The sequence below is a fragment of the Sorex araneus genome, chromosome 2 (genome assembly GCF_027595985.1).
Source record: "Sorex araneus isolate mSorAra2 chromosome 2, mSorAra2.pri, whole genome shotgun sequence".
In the NCBI taxonomy this organism is placed as follows: Eukaryota; Metazoa; Chordata; class Mammalia; order Eulipotyphla; family Soricidae; genus Sorex; species Sorex araneus.
Window position 1 is genome coordinate 280,902,311 of NC_073303.1, and position 25,184 is coordinate 280,927,494.

The following is a 25,184-nucleotide window of genomic DNA, read 5'->3' on the forward strand; positions in this document are numbered from 1 at the left end:
GTTTATTTATTGCTTTTTGGGTCACACCCGGCGATGCACAGGGGTTACTCCTGGCTCTGCACTCAGGAATTACCCCTGGCCATGCTCAGGGGACCATATGGGACACTGGGATTAGAACCCAGGTCAGCCGTGTGCAAGGCAAACGCCCTACCCGCTGTGCTATTGCTCCAGCCCCGGTCTCTGGCATCTTTAGATGACCATAGTGAAGCCTCACTCGGCCTTGAGGCCGGGCACCGCCTCAGAGCCCCAGGGGCCTGTGTCCTGGGCCTCTCTGGCCTCTGCTTTCATCTCGCTGTTGAACTGAGACCTCAGGAAGAACTTTGCAAAGGGGTCTGGTACTTCAACTCTGGGTTTCGGGGTCCAGGAAATCTGGGGTGAGGTCCCAGCTGTATTATAAAGGAGGTGTGTGAATTTCAGTCACCGTGTTTCAGTTGGTTTGATTCTGGATTCAGGTGCTGAGGGGACCTGGGGGCGTGTGCCAGAGTCAGAGGGTTCAATGTGAGGGTCCGAGCATGGCTCAGGCAGTGGTCGGGGGCCACCAAAGTGATGCTGGTGGTGGTGCTGGCGGGGTGGGGGTGGGGGGGGGACTCCAGGTCACGCTCTGGAGGCCATGTGGTACCAGGGATTGGACCCAGGTGGGGTGCGCGCAGCCGGGTGCCTAAGCCGGATATTGTCTCCCAGCCCCTGCTGTGTACTGAAGCATCATTTCCATTTTATTTTCCACAGAGGACTTTTTACATGGACTTTGGCGGAGGGCAGCACACCCGGGTCTACCCAGAGGGGCGTGAGGTGAGGGGTGTGTCCTGGGGGCCTTCCTGGAAAGCACAGCTCCAAGGGCCGTTCACATGCAGCCAAGGGGGACGCTGGATCGGGAATGTCCTCGAGGGTGCGGCCTCTGCTAAGCGAGAAGCAACAAGCTCAGAAGAGCCTCGTTCTTGGGCACACACGGAGCACCGTGGCCCCGAGCCTGGTGGCCTGTTTGGGATGCCCTTGGTTCCTCCACCGGTACTCGGGAAAGCCATGCCCTGACTGGCCCGGTCACTTTCCCACTGCTCTGCCCTGCAGCTGTATCCAGACCAGAGGAGAGCCTGCAAGCGTGAGGCCAAGCTGGGGTGCGTGGGACACGGAGGACTCCTGGCAAGTGCTCAGTGGTGGCGTCGCCCTAGGAGCCCGGCTCGCTAACCGGGGTGCATCTGTGTTTTTGTTTTTTTTTTCCCAGGGAGTCAGTGGTGAATTTGCAAACTTGCCTCTCTGCAGGGGACTGCAGGAATCAAGACGGCCGGAAAAGTAGCCCAGTGCTGGATTCCGTCCCGCGAGCACTGGGGGCAGAATCCTCCTGCCTTCTCCGGGAAAGCCCAGCCTTGTTTTTCTTCTCCGCACTTACAATAGTGGCTGGGGTAAAACAAAACTGGGTGAGGTTGGGGTTGGGGCAATAAAGTCGCTGCTCCCTCTTCCAGCCCTGGGAAAGAGGTCAGCGGGGTGCGTCCTGCGTGTCCAGCCCCGCACCCCAGTCCCAGCGGCGGGAGCAGCAGGTCAGACCCAGCCCTGCTGACACTTGACAGCGCCTGGAGTTTACCTTGGCTCGGAGCCAGCGCAGGGCCCAGCCCCGGGGCGGCCCCCACCTCTCCACCTTGTTACCTGCCCCCTCTCCAGCGCAAAGAGCAGCTTAAAGGGAAATCAGTCCCTGTCACAAACAGCGTCTCAGCCATCCTGGGAACCGAGGCCAGGGCCGCTTCTGCGAGTGCGGACAAGCAGCGACCCGCTTGGGACACCGCCGCGAGCACGGCGGGAGGTGGGGAAGGCGCGCGGGGCTTCTCCTCCACGCCCGCGGCTCCCAGTGGGCGCCCGCTGCACCCCTCGCGCGCCCCTGACTCTTGCTCCGTCCCGCTGCACCCTACGCTCCGCCCCGCGGGCACCCCCGGCGCCCCTCGAGCACCAGCTCCAGCTCCGGACCACCCGCACCTCCGGGACCGGCCCCTTCCACCCGCAGGCACCGGCGCCGCTCCCCCCGGGCCGAGACCACCGCGCGCGCGCCGCCGCGTGCCACCTGCGCGGGGGGCGGCGGCGGGCGGGGCGGGGGCCCGCAGCGCCTCCGACGGCCGCGGAAAGAGGGAGGAGAGAGCGCGTTTCATCATCGGCGCCGCGGGCCGACACTTATAAAACTTGTGGACGCGCGCCCTCTCGCTCAGTCTCCGCCGCGTCTCCTCGGGCCGCCGCCGCCGCCCGCCCCCCAGTCCGCGCCCGGCCCCCCGCGCTCCCCGGCCCGCACCGCACCATGGGGCTCCTGCTCGAGCTCGGCGCGCGCCCCGGCGGCCCCGGGACCTCGGGCCCAGCCCGCCGCTGTCGCCGCAAGATCTTCGGCAACATCAAGGTGAGCCGGGAGCCCGACGGACCGCCCGGGCCCCAGCGTCCTCCCCTCCGGGCGCGACTCCGGCGGGGGGCAGCGTCCGCGCGCGGGGCCGTCGGGGCGCGCTTCTCCGTGCTGGGCGCCGCGACCCGGGCTGGTCGCCCAGCGCCTGCAGCTGCGGGTCCGGGATGCCGGGACACGTGTGCGTGTGTGCGTGTGCGTGTGTGTGTGTGTGTGTGTGTGTGCGTGCTTGTGTGTGTGTTTGTGTCGGTACTCAGGCACCCGTCACCGTGGTCTGCCGCCGTGGGTCTGGGGACTCCTGGACTTGTGTGTGCACCTGCACATCAGGATAGGACACAGGTGTGTGTGTGTGTGTGTGTGTGTGTGTGTGTGCGCGCGCGCGCGCGCGCGCGCAGGCACTCAGGGACCCATCTCTGGGGTCTGCAGCTGCGGGTCAGGGGGCGCCGGAACGTTTGTGTGTGTAGGCATTCAGAGACCCATTTCTGGGATTTACAACTGAGGGTCAGGGGGCACCTGGACACGTGTGTGTGTGTGTGTGTGTGTGTGTGTGTGTGTGTGTGTGTGTGTGTGCAGGCATTCAGGGACCCATATCTGGGGTTTGCAGGACCCATATCTGGGGTCTGCAACTGCGGGTCAGGTGGCGCCGGGACACATGTGTATGTGTGTGTGTGTTTGTGTGTGTGTATGTGTGTGTGTGTGTGTGTGTGTGTGTGTGTGCAGGCACTCAGGGACGCGTCGCCCAGGTCTGCCACTGTGGTCAGGGGACTCAGGGGCTTAGGGGACTCCTGGATGTGTGTGCACCTGCTCACCATGATAGAACACAGGTGTGTGTGAGTGTGTGTGTGTGTGTGTGTGTGTTTGGAGTGTGTGTGTGTTTGTGTGGGTGCACGCACGCGGGCACTCAGAGACCCATCGCCCGGGTCTGCTGCTGCGGGTCAGGGAACTCCAGGAGGTGTGTGCACCTCCACCCCGGATAGACACAGGACAATTCTGGCCCGTTCTATTATTCAACAGGCCTAGCCTAGTGACCTGCCTGGCCCTTAAATGGTGGAGGGCATCTCTGGGGCGGACGGGGAGGCTCTGGGCTGGTCCTTTAGAGGGAAGAGCTCAAGGTTCCTCTCCTCCTGGTGGGAATCCCCACGCATTCTCCAGGCTTTTGCTCCCAGCCTGCATCCAGTGCCCCCACAGCGGGCCAGCGTTCCTGTCTCCAGAACATGCCTGTTACAGCAATGTTTGGGCAGGTGTCCACCTGCAGGTCTGTGGGATTGGAGCCCAGAGTGCATGGCCGTGTGGTTCCCCCTCACTGCCCCACACTGCCCCTTACTGCCCCATCCAGACGCAAGAGGCTTGCTGAGGACTGGCCCCTGCCCCTCGTGGGGCAGCTCCAGGCTCACAGCAGGATTCGGGAGCTCCCTTAGGGGCTGTCTCTGACAGCCACAGAGCTCATGCGGTTAGACCAGCCTCTGCCGGTGCCAGGAGGGGAACACCAGGTCCCCAGAGGAAGGGTGGGGGTCCCGGTGGGCTGGTCATGTGGGCGGGGTTGCTGCAGTGCCCCATCTGCTCTGCCCTGCTCCCCACCGCCTGTTCATTGAACCCAGTCCTGCATGGGAATGGGTGCATTAGAAAGAAAACCTGCCGGTTAAGATCATCCTCCACTCTTGCTTGGGGAGGTGAGATGTGAAGATCATCACAGGGTTTTGGTGGTGGTGGGGGAGCACTGAGACTGCACCGGGTGGTGCTCAGAATTCCTGACAGCATTCAGGGGACCCTGTCCTGTGTGGTGCTGGGGACTGAGCCCGCACCGTCCACATGCCAGGCATGTGCCTTCACCCCTGGACTATCTCTGTTGCCCCAATACCACAATTTTGATCCCACCGTTGAAAAGATTCTGCAGCAAAAAGCCATTTCAGCAGCAACTCTGGTGTTTACCGGAGAAATCAGGAGGGCAGGGTGGGGGCAGAGTTTGTGTGGTCTGAGAAGAGGGCCCAGTGAGGGAGCAGGGTGCCTCACTAATTACCCAGGGACTGCCGCAGGGATGGCACGACTGCCGCAGACAGATTCCCATCAGCCAGACAGCGAGGCTCACTGACCCCAGTGGGGTGGGTCTGTAGGGCCTGCCCCAAGCGCCTAAAATAAATGAGTTTATGACAGCAGTTTCTTTGAAGATCTCTAAAAAGAAGATAATTGCTCACGTGCCGATGATTTGGCTGCGCGTGCCTGCCTTGGGCCCATCCAGCTGGCCTCCTCCGAGTCTCTCTTAGTCTCATGCCAGTTATGAGACTCTCTTTTTTTTTTTTTTTTTAAACTCTGAGAACCAGATTTTCTCAATCACCGCCTCCCTCGATGGCGGTACTTCTGAGATGAGAGTTTGGAGAGACTTGTGCTTCGCTTCGCTTCTCAGCCTGGAACTGGGCACAAGGTTGGAATGCCGTGAGACTCACCCCAGGCTCTCCCCTGGCTGCTGTGGGATGGGCCATCCCAGGCTCTTCTGCACCTTCCCGGCGGGGCTTGGGCGGAGAGATGGTTGGCAGGCGTGCGATCGCTCCCTGTGCCCGTTTTTCAGGATCCTTGTTGCTGGGACAGACTCACCAACCCGTTTTGTGACCTTCCTGCCAAACCCTATATAATATACAGTGGAGGGAAGGAGCAGAAGGCAGAAGACTCGGCTCCATGTCCACCACGGCCTCTTCATTAGGTGGATGAGGGGGATGTTTCTCACTCCTGTGGGTCTTGGGGTCCTTCTGTAAAAACACTGGGGGACACCAGCAGGTGCCACCTTCTGGGGTCCAGTGAGTACTACCGGGACCAGGTGTAGGAAAGCGGCTTTGTGAATGCTGCTGGTCAGCTCTGGCCTCAGCAAACAGGACGGGACAATCCAACGTGGCTTAGGAACGATCATTCTACAAGTTAAGCCTCATTCCACGAGGCCGAGTTAATAGTTAAGAGAAACTATGGCTAATAATAATGTCCAAATAATAGTAATGATAGCTAACTGTAATGGGCCTTGCCTGAATGCAACAAGAGCCATGGAAGTGTTTTAATATTCAGGCCTCATTACAACCCACCCAAATGGGCGCTATTATGGTCGCCATTAATGAGGAGGAGAACAGGGCTGGGGCTCCAAGGGCTGGGTCAAAGGGCTGGGTCACATGGCTGCTGTACACAAGGCCCCAGGTTCAAGTCCTGCCACGGCAGGCATGGCTTCCCCACCACGGGGAAGCTCTTTCCAAACCCAAACAAACAAAAAACTGCCCATGAGGAACACAAGGCTGAGTGAGGCGCATCTTCAGAAAGGGGAGGGGTGAGGGCACCCCCAAGGCGAGAGAGTCTGGGAACATGAGCCTAACCATGGCACCTCACCTCACCTCACCTCACCTCACCGGGGTGTGGGTCAGCTCTGCTAAAGCGCGTGGGACCCCCTCAGGTGAGCCTGTGGCCGGATGCTGTGCTTTCTCGGGGGCCCTCCTGCTGCTCCCTCCCCAGCCCTGGTGCCCAGCTCGGGTGCTTGCAGTGGGTGTCACCTGCGATCCTGGCCCTGTGTCTCAGCTCTCATCCAAGGAGCCTCTTGACACCGACTCTGGGGGGAGTTTTGTGCCTCCCCTGCCAAGAGGAAATTGCAGCGACTCTCGAGGCCTCTCTCCTCGCCTCTCTCTTACAGTGAGTGCAGGGCTCCGTGCGCTTCTAGAACTCACTCTAAATTAAAAACAGGCTTGTCCGAGGGCTGTGCGCAGGGCCGAGGGAGGAGGGAGTCTTTGTGGCTAACTTAGTCTGGCAGCCTCACGTCTCGTTCTGTTTCTCCTCAAGATGAAACCTTGGGGGCCAGACTGAGGTTAGCCCTTGAGTTGCTGCCTGGGGTCAGGAGCTTCGAGTCAGGAACCTGCATCCGGGACCTTCCATGGGGCGGAGGGGAGAAAGGACCCAGGTCAACCTCCAGGTTGGGCCCGGTGGCCTCAAACCACCGCTGCTTGGGGGCTGGAAGGAAGGAAACGGTTTTTCCCCCAGATAAGTTAAGGGCTGTGGCAGGAGAAGTGGGAGAATTCTGACTCCCTGCTCTCCCCAGCCCGTCCCAGGGTGGTTCCGGCTTCTCTTTCTTGGGTGAGGGGCCGTTCTCGACAGAGGAAGAACTGACCTTGAAGCCATCTTTCAGTAACAAACTGGGGGGCTGGCGATGGCTCCGAGGGCGGGAGCTCGTGCTTTGTGTGGTTCCCCACGCATTTCCTGGAGTGCCCTCCCCAAATTAAACAATTCATTAAAAAAAATAAAGTAGGGGCCGGAGTGATTGCACAGTGGGTAGGGCGTTTGCCTTGCACTCGGCCCACCCAGGTTCGATTCCCAGCATCCCATATGGTCCCCCAACCACCGCCAGGAGTAATTCCTGAGTACAAAGCCAGGAGTAACCCCTGAGCATCGCTGGGTGTGACCCAAAAAAGCAATAAATAAATAAATATAAATAAATAAAAAAATAAAGTAACAAAGCACTTGGAGAGATTGTCACTCCTGAGTTGGGAAGCAGGCACCAGAAACGCAAATGGACAGGTAACTCCGTAAGGAGACTGAGTTTCTGGTTCCCCGGTCATCACTGGCCTGTGCCCAGCCTGTCTCTTCTCAGAGCTCAGCAAGGTCAGAGTGCAATTGGGGGTGGACTGGGGGTTGTGGGGGTTGCAGGACTGTGCAGAGCAAGGGCTTCTTCTGCTCCTGGCGGGCTCAGCGTTCCTCCCCCTGACCTGAGAGCGAGTCCCCCTTTCCTGTGGGGAGGTATTTCCTATTCCTGAGGAACTTCCTGGGGAGCCCCTAGGACAGAGGGAACAGTTGGGGCTTCACTTCTCAGTTTCAAAGCAAGGTTCTATCACAGCAACCTGCGAATTCTGTTCAGGAAAACGCTGTCAGTATAATCCGAGGCCAGAGAGCTCCCATTCAGCTGGAGTTCAGGAATGCACACTACACACACAAACACACACACTCTCTCTCTCTCTCTCTCTCTCTCACACACACACACATACATACATATTCATACACAATACTCATCACACAGACGACATACTCATAGACATATCACTATTCATACACAATACTCATTACAAACACACATACTCATACACATATTCACATAAATATACATCTGTATACACACACACACACACACACATACTTACACACATACTTATACACACACAGTAAAACCCAGGGTAGAGAGGTCCCACTCACTGAGAGTTAAGGAATGACAACTCTCTCTCTTGACAACCTACTCTCTCTCTCTCTCTCTCTCTCTCTCTCTCTCTCTCTCTCTCTCTCTCTCCCTCTTATTCACAGACAGACACACAAAAAACTTGAGGCTGAGAGCTCCCATGACTGGAAATTAAGGAATGACCACTCCCTCATCCAGTCGGACACACACACAGTGAAACTCAGGGCCCAGAAACTGCCTTGTTGCCTGGCTTGAAGCCTGACTTCCCTCTGGGGCTTCCTGTGGAGTGTCAGGGAGGGAGCAGAGCCAGAGAACTGGGAAGGGGGCACCAAGAAACCAGGAGTGCTCCTGGGCACAGAGGCCCTGGGGCCTGAGCTGGTTTGGAGTCACAGTTACTGACACGCACTTGGGGCGTACTCCCCTAGCTTCTACCTTGAAGAAATGGCTGTGCCTTCCAGGACCCACAAGGTGCCTTGAGTACCTGCTTCCAGGACCTGGGGCCATCCTTACTGAGGGACCAGGGAGAAAATCAACTAAGTTCTTAGCGTCAAGCAAAGCTTGATTTGTTTGGGTTTTTAAAAAATTCAGTTTGAAATTAGATAGTCGTAGGAGAAAAATAATTGCATGGTCCTGTGTCCCCTCCCTGCACCTTTGGCCTGGGGTTCCCTCTTTCCTAACTGTACACAGCAACATGCCAGTAGCGGGAAAAGAAGGGAATGCAGTGTGTGTGTGTGTGTGTGTGTGTGTGTGTGTGTGTGTGTGTGTGTGTGTGTGTGTGTGGTTTGTCACTTAGTCAGAGAAACAACCCCGTAAGCTCCAGACCTGTCCCTGTGCTGCTGAACCACAGACACACCCTGTGGTGCTCCTCACCCCCAGCCCCCCCAACCTCCAGCCTCTACTCAGGTGTTCTGCTCTTGTTCCGTGTCAGACACGGAGTCCTATAGGACCAGTTGGGGTGCTTTGTCCATTCAGTAAGATGCCTCTGAGATGTAGCCAAGTGGGACACACTTGTCATCTATTCCTTCACTGCTGGAGAGTCGTTACCGCATAGATATACCGTCATTTGTCCTTTGTGACTGTTCAGCGAGGAACAGGCTTCTGGGCTGTTCCCAGGTGGGGGGGTTTTACAGATAAAGCTGCTCCCAGCCATGGTTTTTGTGTGAGGATACTGGCGTGAACACCGTTTGCTGGGTCTGTGTGTGTTGGGTGAGCAGGGGTGGATGGTACCTGTTCGTGCTCAGGGCTTTTACTCCTGGCTCTGTGCTCAGGGATTACTCCTGGCTGTGCTTGGGGGGCCACCTGTGGTGCTGGGGCTCCAAGCTGGGTCAGCCATCTGCGAGGCCCTCAGCCGTGTGCTAGCCCTGTGGCCCTAGCAAGTCGATCATCTCAAGAAAGGCATGTTTGTGAGAGTCTGCACCCTTCCACATCTGCCCTAACAGCACTGGAGTCGCTCCCCTTTCTTATCAGCATGTATTGGGGACTTTTCATTGTTCTTTTGTTTTTGCTTTGAAGTCACACCTGGCAGGGTTCAAGGGTTAGTCACAGGGGTGCTCAGGGGACCTGGATAGATCCCAGCCCTCCTGTGTGCAGGGCAGGTGGTCAGCCTGTTGAACTGTCTCTTGAGCCTGACATCATTACTTTAAAATATATATGTGTATATATATATATATATATATATATATACATATATATATTTTGGTGGTACTCAGGGGTTACTCTTGGTGGTGCTAGGCAGACCATATGGGATGCCGGGGATCAAACCCAGGTCGGCTGCGTGCCAGGCAAAGGCCCTACCCACTGTACTATCGCCCCGTCCCTGACATCATTACTTTTAATGACAGTTATTCCAGTAGGTATATTCCAGTGGGTAGGTTTTTCCAGTAGGTAGCAACATCTTCTTGAGCTCTTACCTTGCATTTCCCTGATTCTGAGTGATCTCGAACAGCTTTTCTTGTTCTTATTTGCCATATGTTAATCATCTTCACTGATGATATGTCTGTATGTTTTCTCTGTTTTCAGTGGGATTCTCTTTATTAACGTAATACAAGGCCTTTATGGGGCATGTGATTTGCAAAGAGTTTCTCCCTCTCTTTAGCTTATTTTTAATCTTCTTTCACAAAATATAAGAATTTAGATTTTGTTATTGTTCTAGGGTTTTCCATAAGCACTTCTGGAAGTGGTCCCCATAATAAGAATTAAAGGGGGTGCTGGGTGGATCAGTAGCAGAGATCAAATCAGAGGCCTCACACGTGCAGGACGTATGCTCTCCCACCACCTCTCCTGCTCAAAGTCTTTTTTTTTTTTATTGGTGCTGTATACTCGTATATCACCATGATATACACAATTACAAAGCTTTCATTATAGGGTTCAGTCATAAAATGTTCCAACACCCATCCTTCCACCAGTGTACATTTCCCACTACCAGAATCCCCGGTTTCCCTCCACCCCCACCCCACCCCCAGCCTCTTGAGGAAGTCTAATTAATCAATTTTTAATTTTCTGAATCCTGCTTTTGGTGTCATATCTAATAACTGCACCAAACTCTAGTTCTTGAAGTTTTCTCCTATGAAATCTCTTCTTCCTCCTCCTTCTCTTCCTTTCCCTCCTCCTCCCCCTTTCTTTCCTTCTTGTCCTCCTCCTTCTCCCTGACACCCCCCTACCCCCCAGTCTTGACTCATGCGGATGCACAAGGCACCTACCATGCCTCTTTGGCACATGGAGTTTGGGGCAAGATGCCAGACAGCTCCGGTCAGGACTAGTTCACGGGCTGGACCTCCCAGCTTGCTAGCTGTTCGGGCACAGTGGGAAGGAGGCTTCATTCAGACTTTTCTGCCCCCACTCCCAGCCCTGCCCATCCCCATGCCTGGCTGCGTTGCTCTCCAGGGCCTGCATGGTGGGTGAGTGGGCTGTGCTGCTCCAACACTGGCCGCGGGGCTCACTGGTGGTGATGAGCTGCTGTGACCCTCACCGACATGTTTGCCTTGGGGTGCGGGGGCACCCACCCTTCCCTTCCGCTGTGGGGTCTCACGTCTCTTCGTGGTGCTGCTGTGCATGGCGGGTGCCGTCGGGGACAGCAGTGAGCAGAGCTCCCTGGGCTATGCTGGGGACATGTGTGACGACTTGGGGGCAGGAGCTTTGGAGGCAGGCTTCTCCTCTGGACCCTCCCTCCTCCTCCAGCCCTTAGTCAGTGTCCAGCGTGGAAACTCTTTGCCAGGTATTGCTGTTGGCTTTGGGCCCCTTCAAAGGCACCCAGAAGAAAATTGCCCACCAGCTCTGCTTCCCAGGGGGACAAGCTCTCTCCATCCGGTCAGAACTATTTTTGACAACTGTTTTTCAGAACATGCTATCCATGCCCCAGGACTTTTTCTTTTTTGCCTTTTGGGTCACACCCAGCAATGCTCAGGGGTTACTCCTGGCTCTGCACTCAAGAATTACTCCTGGCACTGCATGGAAGACCATATGGGATGCCAGGGATTGAACTCAGGTCGGCCGCATGCAAGGCAAATGCCCTCCTACCCACTGTACTATCACTCCGGCCCCTGCCCTAGGACTTTTAGGAATTTTGTTGTGTTTCTGTGGTCCTCCATGGGCAAGTTATGGGCATCTCACTGAGCCGTGTCCCTGGCCCTAGGACTGTGGTCTTATAACCACAGGAGCCAGGGTGAATTGAAATGAGCAGGTCCCCGGCCTTCCTTGCTGTGACATTTTACAGGAAGGAACAGGACCCGTCTGTCTAATTCTGGCTCAGAATGTACCATCGGAGACACTCATGCCCAAGAATGGAGATACTCGTGGGAGGGAGAGAAACAGAAGCTTCCAGAGAGGAGCTGGGTGACCGCCAGGATGCCCCAGGCTGCCCTGGCAGAGCTGCGAGGTTGTGTCTCCTCATTCGTCGAGGAGGCTGGGTTGAAGGCCTCCAGCCCACTCGACCTTTGCTCAGTTCCATTCGATGGAAGGCAGGTGCGCCCCCCAGCAGCGAGACCAGGGACCCCAGAGGGGTGGACGCGGCATCAGCGTCGACGCTCTTCCTGGGAGGGGGGTGGGAATGACATATGTCGTGTAACACACTACTTAGACGTTCAAGGAGAGAACGATGTGTCAAGTGATTGAGCCAAAAGCGTGAGGGAGGAACAGTGAAGAGCTAAGGCTTGGCGGGGGGGGGTGTTGTGAGGGAGGAACAGTGAAGAGCTAAGGCTTGGCGGGGGGGTGTTGTGAGGGAGGAACAGTGAAGAGCTAAGGCTTGGCGGGGGTGTCGCCAGTGCTGGGGGCTGTCACATTTGACTCGGGAAAATATAACCAAACTATCAGTAGGCAGCCCAGCTTGTGTCTGTTGGTCTGAAGGACCAAAGTATGTGTGGACAGAGGGACAAGACAGACGGTGGGACGGATGGTACAGACACTTGGATGGTCTCGGGATCCCTGAAGGTAGAGCAGGGGTGTGGCCAGCACAGTGGGGTAGCGGGGGGTGTCTGAAAGGACCATTTCCTGGGGTGTATTTTCACCCCCAGGAGTGCTGTGTCCAGTGTGTTCCTAGTGCGGGAGGCGGAGCCAGGTAACGGGCCCGACCTCATCGTCAGAGGTCAGGATGTTGGAGATTTTCTTTCCTGGGCAGATTGAGGGGTGTTTGTGTCCAGGAAGTCCTCTCCGCTCTTCTGGTACCCACTCCCAGGACTGGCTCAGAACTCGGGAATCCAGGCCTCTCAGGGAAGCGCTATCTGATGGGCCCTGTGCCAGGAAGGAAGAGCTGGCCTGCGGGCCAGGCTGTGGTCACAGATGCTGGAATAGGATTTGAGAAGTTACCCGGGGCCTGGGCTGAAAGGCGGATAGGGAGCATCATCCCTGGAGGACTTTCGCCCAGGCATGTGGTGAGCCTTGATTGACCCCTTACTGTGTGCCAGGCAGCGGCAAACAGTGTTGTAAGCAACAGGGCCCGAGGCCGGGAATGGTGTGGGCACAGCTGCCCGCTCGTTCACATACACACCAGGTACTCATCCATCACGTCAGCAAGGAGCAAAGCGAACGGGGCAGATACACAAATAAACACGAGGTGCCCAAAGGCGTCAAGTAAGAGGGAAAGGAACTGGGAGGAGAAGCTAGCGAGAGAACAGAATCCACCTGCCTGGGGACACGGATTCGGAAGTCTCACCAGTGCCACTTCGGGTCTGACATGTAACCTGTGCGAGGGACAGTGTCCGTGAGTCAGGCAGGGTCATTGTCTGCCAGAGGCACTGGGATGGGGCAATCCTGAAGTAGTGAATCATGGTTTCTGTTCACGGGACAGAGATCTGTGACATGGGACCCCTCCCATACTCCCTACACACACACACACACACACACACACACACACACACACACACGCACACACGCACGCACATTTGTACCTGCAGATCGTAGCAACCCAGAGATCTAAAAGACAAAACACAACAGGAACGTGTGTAGAGGGTTTGACAACTGGACTGGATACCAGCTGGTCTGTCCCTCTGGATGTTTCTTTGAGTGTCGGTGTCATTTGCCTCCGTCGCAGCCTCAGTCCTGGCCCTTGCCTGAAAATACCCGTGGAGCAGGGCTCTGCTTGGTCCCGCTGAGTCCTGTGCCTGCCCTGAGGAGGCTGGGACACCAAGCCTGCAATTCCTTCTAGAACTGTAGGGGTGAGTAAGGACCCAGGGGAGTCTTATCCTCGGGAGGAGCCTCGACACACCAGACGGGGTGACCTGAGAATGAGGGAGCCCGCGCTGGGTACTGATGTTGGGTAGGACGGGCTACCACTGCTATGACAAATCACCAACTTAGCTCTGTAAGACAAATGCCCCATCTTACAGTTGGAGGACAGAGGACCTGAATCAAGGTGTGGCTTGGACTGGGTTCCTTCTGGAGGCTTCAGCGGAGGATCTTATTTTTCTCCCCCCCTCTTCTCAGCTCCCGATGCCTCTTGCATTCCTTAGCTTGGGGCCCCTTTTTCAATCCTCAAAGCCAGCAGTGAGCATCGGGAAACCTCTCTCCTTTGGTGTTTTATTCTGATTTGGGATCTTTGACTAGTTGTAGTGATCCTTGTGATTTTATTGGCCCACACAGATGATTCAGGATAATCTCCCTATTGTAAGAATCTTAATTTAGGGACTGGAGCAATAGTACAGAGGTTAGGGAATTGCCTTTCACGTGGCCGACCCAGCATCCCATATGGTCCCTCAAGCCCTGCCAGGAGTAATTCCTGAGTGCAGAGCCAGGAGTAACCCCTGAGCATTTTCAGATGTGACCTAAAAAGAAAAATATGTCTTAGTTTAATAGCATCTGCAATGATGCTTTTGCATGTTAGACAATATATTTGCAGGTTCTGGGTATTAGGGCATCAGCACTGGGGAGGTTCAGACAAAGCAAAGCAGAGTCACTGGAACACACATACATATGTTTATATGAAAGAGATTTGTCACAATGCTTACACAATTATGGGGGCTGAAAGCGAATCCAAAATTTGGAGGGTAGGGTCTGGGGACGGCTCAAGGCAAAGCGCTGGGTTTGCAAGCCCGGAGCTGGATCCTAAACTGCACCCTCTGTGTGCTAATCGCAACCCCAGGCCTGCTCCCACCTGGGGCCCCAGGCACAGCCACCAAGTATGCAATCCCCAGGGCCACACAGCCAACACAACACGACACGACACAACACAACACAGCAGTGTCTGAGAACTGCGACCCAATGTGTGAACATAGCAAGTCAGTGTTGGGCAACAACAAAACCAGTTGCTGGTGTGAACAGGAGCGAAATAAAATTTTCTGGACAGGAACTTGGAGCAATAGCACAGCGGATAGGGCGTTTGCCTTGCACGCCACCGACCCGGGTTTGATTTCCAGCATCCTATATGGTCCCCTGAGCATATGGACCATATGCTCAGGAGTGATTCCTGAGTGCAGAGCCAGGAGTAACCCCTGTGCATCGCCAGGTGTGACCCAAAAAGCAAAAAAAAAAAAAAATTTCCTGGACAGGCCCTGTGGTTGCAGGTTGCAGGGCCGAAGACTGTCCCCAGGAATCCTCTCTCCACCCTTGCCTCGGGCCTTTACGGCATTTGGATTGATGGAATCAGGCCCACCCAGGTGATCTTTCCGCCTTACTGTCTTCTCATTAGAGTTAGAATTAACAGCTGCAAGCTCCTTTCACAGCAACTCCTAGATTGGAGTTTGGTGAAATACCAGGTGTGTGTAGAGGGGGAGGGGGAGGGCTGTAGCCAGGCCAACTGACACACCAGAATCCCCCACGAGGGCAGAGGGCAGTGACAGATTAGACAGTGCTAGTGGCAGCCAGAGAAGTCCAGGAGAAGGGAGCACTGCCTGGCCACTAGAGAAATGGGTGCAGGAAATGGAGAAGCCACTGATGGAATGAAAAGTGTGCAAGGGGGCATCCCTGCATGCCTTCTCACAGTTTGAAAATGCCATGAGGAGATGTGGGCCGGCCAGTGGCCCCTGTCCCGGAGGTCTGTAGGGTTTGCTGTGCCATCCTTCTGCTGCTGAGGTCATGGGCCCCTGGGCCACAGACAGGCACGGATGATGCACGGGAGGTGGGTGAGCTCATGTCTGCTGCTCCTGCAGCTGCGGCTGGGAGACGTCAAGTATTTGCTTAGCGTATCTCAAGATGCTTTGTGATGCCTTCACTTGGGTGTCCAGAAAGCTGTGGGTGAAATCCTACCCATCAAACCAGGTGTGGATGGTAGCGCCCCATTGCCCTGGCCCTCGAGCGTTCCCGGGGTCTGGGAGGGAGGCAGATGCACACAGCCAGGGCCAGTCGGGGCGTTGCCCACCCCCACTGACGCTACAGCCAGCCCCCTTTGGGTGAGGACACCCCATAGTTAGCGAGGCAGCGGTAACTCCTGGGGTTCCCTCCGGGGGGCCTCCTTCATGGCAGATTCACGCGCAGACTCCACCCTTGTGTCCAGGAAGAGTCTGGAGGGAAAATTCAGGAGCCCAGGAGGGCATGACTCCCCGAGAGGGCCCCCCTCCCGGTAGCGACGCCTCACCTGGAGCTGGGTATTGTGGCCATCTAGGCCCTGTCTCCGACCCCTGAACAGATCAGGGGCTCAGCGGGCTGTTCCTGCGGCCTCCAGGCAGCTCGGGCACACTCTGGGCTCTGGGCACCTCTGTCGTGCAGGGAGGGCTGGGAGACGATGCCCATCCCCGTGCCAAAGTCAAGATGCTGTGAGGTCTGGGGTGATAGCACAGTGGGAGGGGTACCCGTCTTGCATGCGTTTGCCTGGATTTGATCCCCGTGCCCCGGAACCCTGCCATGAGGAAGTTCTGAGCACCACGGGGCGTACCACACACCCCTCCCACCCCCGCCCAAGCAAAAAATATATAAGGTTGTGACATTCCCCATGTATTTTCTTTCTCTTTTCCCTCTTTTCTCTTTGACTCACTCCTATTTTCTCCTCTCCTATTTTTTTCCCTCTCTCCTTTCTTCCCCCCTTCTTCCCTCCCTTCCCCTTCCCTCCCTTTGCTTCCCTCTCCTCCCCTTCCCTCCTGTGTTTTACTGGCCGTACCCAGCAGTTTCTCCGCAGGTGACTTTGCACAGGGCCCCGTGCCTGCCATGGGTGGCGCCCAGTCCTGTGTGCAGCGCATGCGCTTAGCCCTTTGCACCATCCACCTCCCCAGGCACACCCCTTCTTTATTTTGTTGTTAGTTTTGGTTTGGGCCCCCACACGGTGTTGCTCAGGGCTTATTCCTGACTCTGTACTCAGGGATCACTACTGGTGGATTGGAGACCACATGGGGTGCTAAAGATTGAACCCCGATTCACCCCTTGCAAGGCAGGTGCCCTGCCTGCTGTGCTATCTCTCCAGCCCCGCCCCCTTTATCCCCACTTTTTCACAGCGACCGATGGGAAGTCACATTGGCTGAGATGGTGGCCAGGAAACGTGGGGGGCCATGATTGGCGGGGGGGCTGGGGGAACGCTGTAGCCTGAGTCTGTCCAGAGCTCCGTGCTGCTGGGCACAGCCAAATGCCCTGAGCCTCGGGCCTGGCCTGGCCTCGGGCTGGAGACAGGAGAGAGCAGGGGACTGTCTTTTCAGGGGCCTGATGACAGCCACGGGCTGGAATTCGAAGCATTTCCAGGTACCCGGGCATACAGGTCTGCGGGCCTGGGCGGGGATGCATCCCGGCTCCTTTCCCAGAGAGCTTGGCCCGGCCGGTGTTCCTGGGGCTGGGGTCGGGAGGGTTCTAGCCGCTGATATTTATAGCTTGGAGTCTGTGCGGGGAGGAACCGGAAACTGGAGGCCGGGGCCTTGCCTTGGTGCCTTTAGACCGGCCGGCTCACGGTGCTCAGGCCTTACCGCCCTGAGTGCTCCCCCAGCCCCAGGCGGGGGGATTCCCACCCCTCGGTCTCTGCAGGGCACTGGGCGGTGGGGTGCGGAGTCCAGAGGGAGTGGTGGCAGGAAAGGAGGTTCCCCGGGGTCATCTAAGCTGGGCTTTCCGATGGGAAGAGTCAGCGCGCTCCCTGCCTCCCCCGACCTCCCGCCTGGCCCGCCTGCCCACGTTTCCTTCCCTCTCCCGGCACCTGCGGGGTCTTCTGAGAAAGTCTCCGGCCACTTCCTGTGCTGCTCACCGGGGACCAGGCCTCCCCCAGTTCCTCCTCCTTTTCCCTCTGTGGACCCATCTTTGCCCCTGTGAGGGCTGGGAGGAAGAGAGGCAAGAGCCCAGCCACGGAGACATGGGAAACCCGACTGGGCCCACAGGAGGAGGCCGTGTCCCGAGGAACCCGCTGAGGTGATGGAGCCGAGCTGGCACTGAGCCCGCGCCCCCCCACACACACACTATGTAGACTGGGCAGACGGCCTGGCCCCCTGCACCCCACCAGGGCCTCCGGCTGACAACTTGGAGAAGAAGCTGGGGGCAATCAGGATCTTCCCACCTAAAGACCAGAAGAGGGGCTGGAATGATAGCACAGTAGGTAGGGTGTTTGCCTTGCACGCGACCGACGTGGGTTCGATTCCCAGCATCCCATATGGTCCCCTGAGCACCGCCAGGGGTAATTCCTGAGTGCAGAGCCAGGAGTGACCCCTGTGCATCGCCGGGGTGTGACCCAAAAAGCCAAAAGAAAAAACTAAGCAAACAAAAAAAAAGACAGAGGAGAAGAGGGGCCAAAGAGATAGAACAATGTGTCCCTGTGTTGCCTGGGCCGCCCTGCCAGGAGTGATCATTGAGCACAGAACAAGGAGTCAGCCCCCAGCAGCACCACTGTGCCCCCTGTCCCAACAACAGCAGATAAAGACCAGGAGAAAGATGTGCCTTAAGTCAAACCCCACCCCGCCAGACTCTGGCTTCTCCCGAGTCAGAAGCCAGATGCCTGATGTCTGAGAATGAAGCCCGTTCCACTCTTGGGCCTGCTCCTTTCTCAGGGGACGCGGCCCGGGGACACCGCTGTTGGCAGCGCTTCCGACTTACAGAGAGCAATGTACGGAGACTCCGGGATGGACTGGGGCTCCGGCTCTGGGCAGGAAGCGCTGGGGGACAGAGATAACAGCCTTGGCCCAGCTGCAGCCTCTCTCGGCAGCCCGAGGGGCTCCACATCACTGTCGTCACCATGTCACTCACCTTGCATTCCATGTGCAACTTTAGCCCCTGCCCGGGCGTGTTGTTGGAGACAGAGTGAGCCTGTCTTTCCTCAGAGTCTCCTCCCGCCAGCCTGGGCCCAGGATGGCCCCTATGTCCACTCGGGTCTCTAGCCCCATGGGGTAACTCCACTCCCTCTGGTACCTGCATCCCACTGTGTCTGGAGTTTCCTGCTGTCCTGCTGTCATCCATCCCCTGCTCTGCACCCCCTGCGCCCCCCATTCCTTTCCTTCAGATGCCCACGTGTCACTCATCACCCCTCCTTTCCCAGTCCTCAGCTTCTGCTGGCTTGTTCTGAGACCTTGCCCGCCCCATGCTCCCACCCCATTGTCTGTCTTCCTCTCCTCTCTCACCTGTCCCCTCTGCCATCCTAACACGCCAGCATGTGTTCTCTTTCGGGGCTCCAGCGACCACCAATCCTCTTTCTTTTTTCTTTTTGGGTCACACCCGGCGATGCACAGGGGTTATCCTGGCTCTGCACTCAGGAATTACTCCTGGCGGTGCTTGGGGGACCACATGGGATGCTGGGAATCGAACCCAGGTCAGCTGCGTGCAAGGCAAACGCCCTACCTGCTGTGCTATTGCTCCAGCCCCCAGCAGTCCTCTTTCTTGCTTGATTTTCAACTCACCTCATCAGAATTTTCTCCCAGATGGAAGGTTGTTTCCTCCTGCCACCCACCCCTCCTCTGATCTCTTGGGTCTGGCAGGATTCCTTTTTCCTCTCCACTTTCTGACATTCTCCTTGTCTTTCTAACCCTAACTCCAGCGCTGGAGTGGTGGCGGCTCGAGTGGCAGAGCCTGTGAGGTCCTGGGTTCCGTTCACACCCTCCCCATACCCCTCATATCCCACACCCCTGAGCACTGGGCCCGGGGCACCACTGGGAGTGGCCTCACAACAGTAACGAAGAAGCCCACCTCATCGCTCCAAATACCTCTCCCTTGTACTCGTATTCTCCATATCGGGAGGTCTCTCTCCCCTGGCGTCCGTCTCGTGGCACCACTGCTGTGTGAAGCCTCACTGACTACCCGCAGCTGAAGTATTCACAACACACAGACTCTGGAAAGAACCGGAGGCCTACGAACAGGTGATGGGATAAAGAACCAGGTACGTCGACACAATGGAATACGCCTCTGCTTCAAGAAAAGGTGGAAGCATGTCGTTCGCTGCTGCGTGGACGGAACCAGAGTGCTGAGTGACGTTAGGCAGGAGAGGGACAGACACAGAGTGACCTCGCTCATGTGTGGGATGTAAAGAGAGAAAGTAGGAGCAAAGGAAGCAAATCAAGAACTGGTCTTTAGTATGAAGCTTAGCAGGGGGAGGGGGAGCTGGGCAGTGGTGGAGGCAAATGGACACTGGGACAAGGGTGGAGGTCAGTGGTGGGACAATGGTGAGGCAAGTGGACACTGCAATCTGAGGTGTGGGACTGTTACGCATGAACGGCTACCATTAGCAGTATTGCAAACCACGGCACCTCAAATCAATGTAAACATTAAAGAAGGGAAAAGCCAAAATGTGTTTCCAGCTGAACCCTGAGCAGACACTAATTCTTTCGGTGTTTTCCCACTTTGCTCTGGGGAGCGGTGAGGGTGTCCAGAACATTCTAGAACAATCCAACTACCTGACACTGCAGTTTGGGTGTGGTGCTCTGAAGGAATAATAGAGAAAGTGTGTGGTGTCCCAGAGGAACAGTCTTTGTCTCCTGAAAGCTGGCAAAGGCAGGGGAGGGTGTGAAGAGCCGGGGTCTGAGGGAAGGGTCTCTCCAGGTGGTCCCCACCCTTCACTCCTCCTCCTGCCCTGGTTTGCAGGAAAAGTTTCCTGGAAATCTATTTTCTTCTTCTTCTTCTTTTTTTTTTTTGTCTTTTGGGTCACACCCGGCGATGCACAGGGGTCACTCCTGGCTCATGCACTCAGGAATCACCCCTGGCGGCGCTCAGGGGAACATATGGGATGCTGGGAATCAAACCTGGGTTGGCCGTGTGCAAGGCAAACGCCCTACCCACTGTGCTATTGCTCCAGCTCCAGGAAATATATTTTCTTTAAGCTCTAGCTTCTTCCACTGTGAGCTGTGGCTGGAATGTAGAGGGTCACGACACTTTTTCTCCTTTAAATGAATGATTTATTATGAATTAGTAAATTATTCATTATCAGTGAATGAATTATTATCAGCGAATGTTAGGCTTGCATGTATTTCATATTTTACTTTCTGTGGTTTGGGGGCCACACCCGGTGGTGCTCAGGGCTTCCTCCTGGCTCTGGTGCGGGGAGTTAAACCCAGGTGGACGTGAAGAGCCTTCACCTCGGGGTGAAGAGTAGGGATGTGGAAACTGTCCTGGGGGGGGGGGGGATTATCTCTGTGGCCAGACGTAAGAACCAGCTCATAATGCCGTTATCTTTATCTTCACCGATCTGTTATCTTTATCTTCACTGATCCGTTATCTTTATCTTCACTGACCGGTGCAACTCTGGCCAGATAAGCATCAACTGCTTGTCCTGCTGGAGGTGGCCCTACCTGTGGGTGACCCCTGGGCACTAGTCTCTCAGGCTCCTTCTGGAGTCTCTCTGGCAGTTTATGGCTGGCTGCTTCTGCTCGTCTGTCTTTCTGTCCCCAAGGCTGCTGACTTTCATGCAGTTTGGGCGAGAACGTCAGCAACTGAAAGGGAATCAGAGTTGGTACCGGTGGGGCTGCAGGCCGGAGGGCTGCACGGGGCTTGCTGAGAGTATGCCCAGGGCAGGGGTGTGTGGAGAAGTGCTGCAAAGGCTGAAGATCAACCAGATGCGGCCCACGTGGGGGTGGGTTCCACAAGACTGTCTCGGGAGGAGTTGAGAGAAAGCAAGAGCCTGGGAACTGCGGTGACATCCGCAGGGGAAGTGGGGAGCCCGGCGGCCCAGTGCTGCTGAGCTGGGGTAAAGCCATCACAGAGAGGCCGCTGACTCAGCAGTTACATACCTGGAACCCTGGTGAGAACTTCAGGGTGGACCCGTTCCCGAGCTCCATGACTGGGCAGCTTTGGGAGCAGAACAATGTACCGTGCAGCCTAATTCCCCACTGCCGTGTGCGTGAGAGTGTGTGTGTGTGTGTGTGTGTGTGTGTGTGTGTGTGTGTGTGTGTGTTGACAGCAGCATCACTTCCCCAGGCCGGCCATTCCCTTGCCCGTTAGCAGGCGGGGTTCTGCCTGCCTCTCAGAGTGTATGACGATGAACTCCATTCAGCTGGTGAGTTAGTGCGGCTTCGATACAGGCCAGCTGACTAGATGCGGAAGATACAGACTGACGAATGGGGAGACATCAGCTAGTGAGGAAACAAGCTTATGTGAAGCCACTGGCTCTCCAGTCTCTGGTCACAGCCAGCCTTTGGGGCAGTGGGGTCAGGTCCCTCCTTCCTGGCCAGCTTCCTTAGGGTCCTGGGCCAAATCTAAGGCAATCCTACTTACCATTCTGACAAATAAAACCAGCTTCCCTTTCCTTGAGGGTGAGGTGGTATCAGCCTAATTCTCAACCCTTCAGGGAATCGAGAGAGAAGAGTAACCTCCATCTTTTTTTTTTTTTTGGCGGAGGGGGGTGCGGCAGGGAGCACACCCAACGGTGCTCAGGGGTTACTCCTGGATCTACACTCAGGAATTACTCCTGGAGGTGCTCAGGACCATATGGGATGTGGGGGGATTGAACGGGGTCGGCCACTTATAAGGCAAATGCCTACACGCTGTACTGCCTCTCTCGGCCCCAGCAACCCCCGTCTTCTTGTCGAAAAGAATGTGAAGAAAGAATGTGAAGCGTTCAGCTCCACAGCAAAGCAGTCTAGGAACTCTTCACCACACACGTGTGATGCTCAGTGGGCTCCACACATGTGCACAGCACCGGGAATCGAACTCATGGTCTCACACCACACCCCCTGCAACCCCATAAGTGAAGTCAAAGGAGTTCCTCAGTGGGACCTTATTTCAGTTTGACAGTTAATGCTGTGAACGTGCCTCTTCCTTCCCTCCCACACATACAAATAAAGATAAATGATACTTGTTCTACATGCAGGAAATCTTTCCTGGATTAAAAATAGAAGTGACCCCAGGCTGGAGAGTGATATCATAGAAGGTAGGGCATTTGCATTGCACTCAGTCAACCTGGGTTCGATTCCCTGGCACCCCATATGGTTCCCCAGCTAGCCAGGAGTGATTCCTGAGTATAGAGCCATGAGTAATCTTGCTTGGAAGTAATATAATTTCTGGGGAACTTTGATCACCAAGCTTCTGGCTAATGGGATCAATTCCTCTCCATTCTAGGCCTTACAATTTTAATGTATGATTAAAGCTAGGCAGGTCCTAGCTACCTCAGACAATCTCTCTTTTTGCTTTCCCTCCTGTCACCCCCCCACCCATGGGGGTGACAAATCCCACTGGACCAATCAAGCCATCTGCTTCTCCACCCCCATGGCTAAGCTTCCGAAGGGGCACCACGGGGAACAGAAGGAAAACAAACAACCACGGCTGCAGGGTTTGCTGATGGCTGATGTCCGGAGCCAGAAAGCATCGGAGGAAATCCATGTGTAGCTTTGGAGACCTTTTGGTCTTCATCCTCCAAGGCTCCAGGGACCGTGTCTTATCAAAGATACAGCTTTGATCGCTCCTAACAATAATAAATACGAACCCATAAAAGAGCAACAGAACTACAGAATCAGGCAGGTTGGGAGCTTCCAGTGTTGATTTAAATTGTGGGAGAGTCTCCCAAGTTATTGTTCATGGTCCCCGGAGAATGTCTCAGTCCAGTGCTACTCATTCCCAGAGGACGGGGGCCACCAGGACCATCCTAGTGGTGTCAGGAATCGAACCGGGGGCTTCTACGTGCCAGGCATGTGCTTTAGCACTTTGCACCAGCTCTCCTGCCCCTTCATTTTTATTTTACATCAAGGCTTTTTAGGAGATTGTGTGTGTGTGTGTGTGTCCACACTGAGCAAACTAGGCTAAGAGAGAAAGAATCATAGCCAGTTCAGTGGGTGAGGCCGGGCCCCGACTGTGAACTGTGGGAAAGCGGGTCAGCTGCCCCTCTGTGCCTCTGTGGGACTGACCTGCTGACCTCACGGCATCAACCAGACCCTCATCCTCTGTGGAACAGTTCTCTGAAGCCACAGGGCCCTTTTTGGGCCATGTTAGGAGAACTGTGGGCACCCTCGAGCTTACTGTATGAGTAGGGGAGGCGACAGGGGCGCAGGAGAGGAGAAGGGAAAGTAATGCAGGGCTGTTGGATAGGGCTGCAGTGCCTGTTTCTTTGAACTTTCTTTTCAGATCTCCAAAGGTATCTAGAACCCTGCATTATCTAAAGCCTCCCACCCCCATTTTTAGAAATATATGTATGTATCATATTTTTTTTAAAGATGGTTCTCATTCCCCTGATCCTGAAAGAGCCCCCAGTACACCATCAGGATACACTACCATGTGCCAGGGACAAATGGAGACATTACTGGCGCCCGCTTGAGCAAATCGATGAACAACAAGATGACAGTGATACAGTGATAATAATTTTTTAAATCGAATCACCGTGAGATGCTCAGTTACAGGGTTGTTCATGGTTGGGTTTCAGTCACACAGTGTTCCAATGCCCATTCTTTCACCAATGTACATTTCCCACCACTCAGAGGCCTTTTCTAGTTCATAATATTACTAATAAAGCTTGCAGTCCCATTTCTTATTGCTACCATAAATACCACCTCTTTGACGCTCGGCTGGTTATTTTGAATCTCTGAACTTTATCTTGTTCAGACATTCTTCCTGCATGGGAAAATATTTGATTTCCTGAATCACTTCTTGAAAAGAAACATTCTCTGTGGGGCTGCTAGAACACAGTTTGAATCCAAAGTCACACCCTGCAGAAGGCACTGGAGGTGGGGGGAGTGGAGGGGCAGTGGCCAACTAGCTGAAGTCTTCATCCGAGACACAGCGAGCCTCCTGGGGCAGAGAAAAAGAGCCTCCTTCCCATAACAGCTCTGCAGGGCCTCTCAGGTGGGTCTCCAAGAAACCAGCTCTAAGCAAAGACCCTCCTCCCATTTCTGAAGCCGGGGGTCAGTGGGAAACAGCCAGGAGTCAAGGTTGCTGAGTTCTGGAGCTGGAGAGATAGTACAGCAGCTAGAGCTCTTGGTCTTGCATGTGGCTGACCTGGATTCAATCCCCGGCATCCCATATGTTTCCCCTGCACACCACCAGGAGTAATTTCTGAGTGCAGAGCAAGGATTAACTCCTGAGCATCACTGGGTGTGACCCCACAACAAAAAAAGAAAATTACTGAGTTCCTTTTTCCTCCATTTCATTAGGCCACTTAAGCCCTGAGCTTTACCCAGTTGGAAGGTAAGACCTCCAGGGTTTTACCACTGGTGAACCACTAACCAGGGCGGAGAATGGGCATATAAGGGTGTATGTAGTGTGACAGAAAGAACTCTAAGTGGAGATGGGTAGATGCCCAGGTGGGTGTCAGCACCACTCTCCAGCCTTCTGTTAGCACACCAACACTTTGGAAGATTCTAGATAAGTTCATGAGCCGCCAACATGCATGTCTGTAGTAGAGATGGGGTTAGTTTGTGGTTGCACTCTTTGGTTTGACTACTCAGTCGACTGTCAAATGCACACTACCCTGAGTCCTTTTCCTATTAAAATTTAGAGGCAGACGTGCTCAGTTGTTTGTTAGATAATAATCAACTGAGTTTATAATCCAAGATATCAGCTTGAATAGATATTGTCTCCCTCATCTCCAATACACTTACTTGTTACATCAAAAGTAGTGAATTAAAACACGGCAAGCACGAGTAACAGAAAAGGCAATGCAGGAATTGGACGAAAAGTTTCAGTAATTTCAGCCAGTTGGAAGATAAGGTTAAGGGATGTGATGGATGAAATTTAGATGGTTGGGTTGGCCAGGCTGGGGGGCGGGGGCAGGTGCGGTGGGTGAAACAGAGCAGAGGCAGGCTCTCTTTGTGTGTCGGGGGAGGCTCGCCGTGGAGAGTACCCTTGGACTCGGCTAGCCTTGAGAGCAACAGAGGTAAAGCTGGAGAATGAGAAGTG

The 25,184-nt window shown here is 55.2% G+C and overlaps 1 protein-coding gene across 1 annotated transcript in view; it reads left to right on the top strand.

Moving 5' to 3' along the window:
- The first annotated feature begins 2,258 nt into the window (after window positions 1-2,258).
- The window catches only part of SLCO2A1 (solute carrier organic anion transporter family member 2A1), a 68,106-nt gene continuing 45,180 nt past the window's right edge, over window positions 2,259-25,184 (top strand). Inside the window, exon 1 of the mRNA XM_055127613.1 lies at window positions 2,259-2,371. Coding sequence (XP_054983588.1) covers window positions 2,276-2,371 — 96 coding nt within the window. The 5' untranslated portion in view covers window positions 2,259-2,275. The remainder of the gene's footprint in view (window positions 2,372-25,184) is intronic.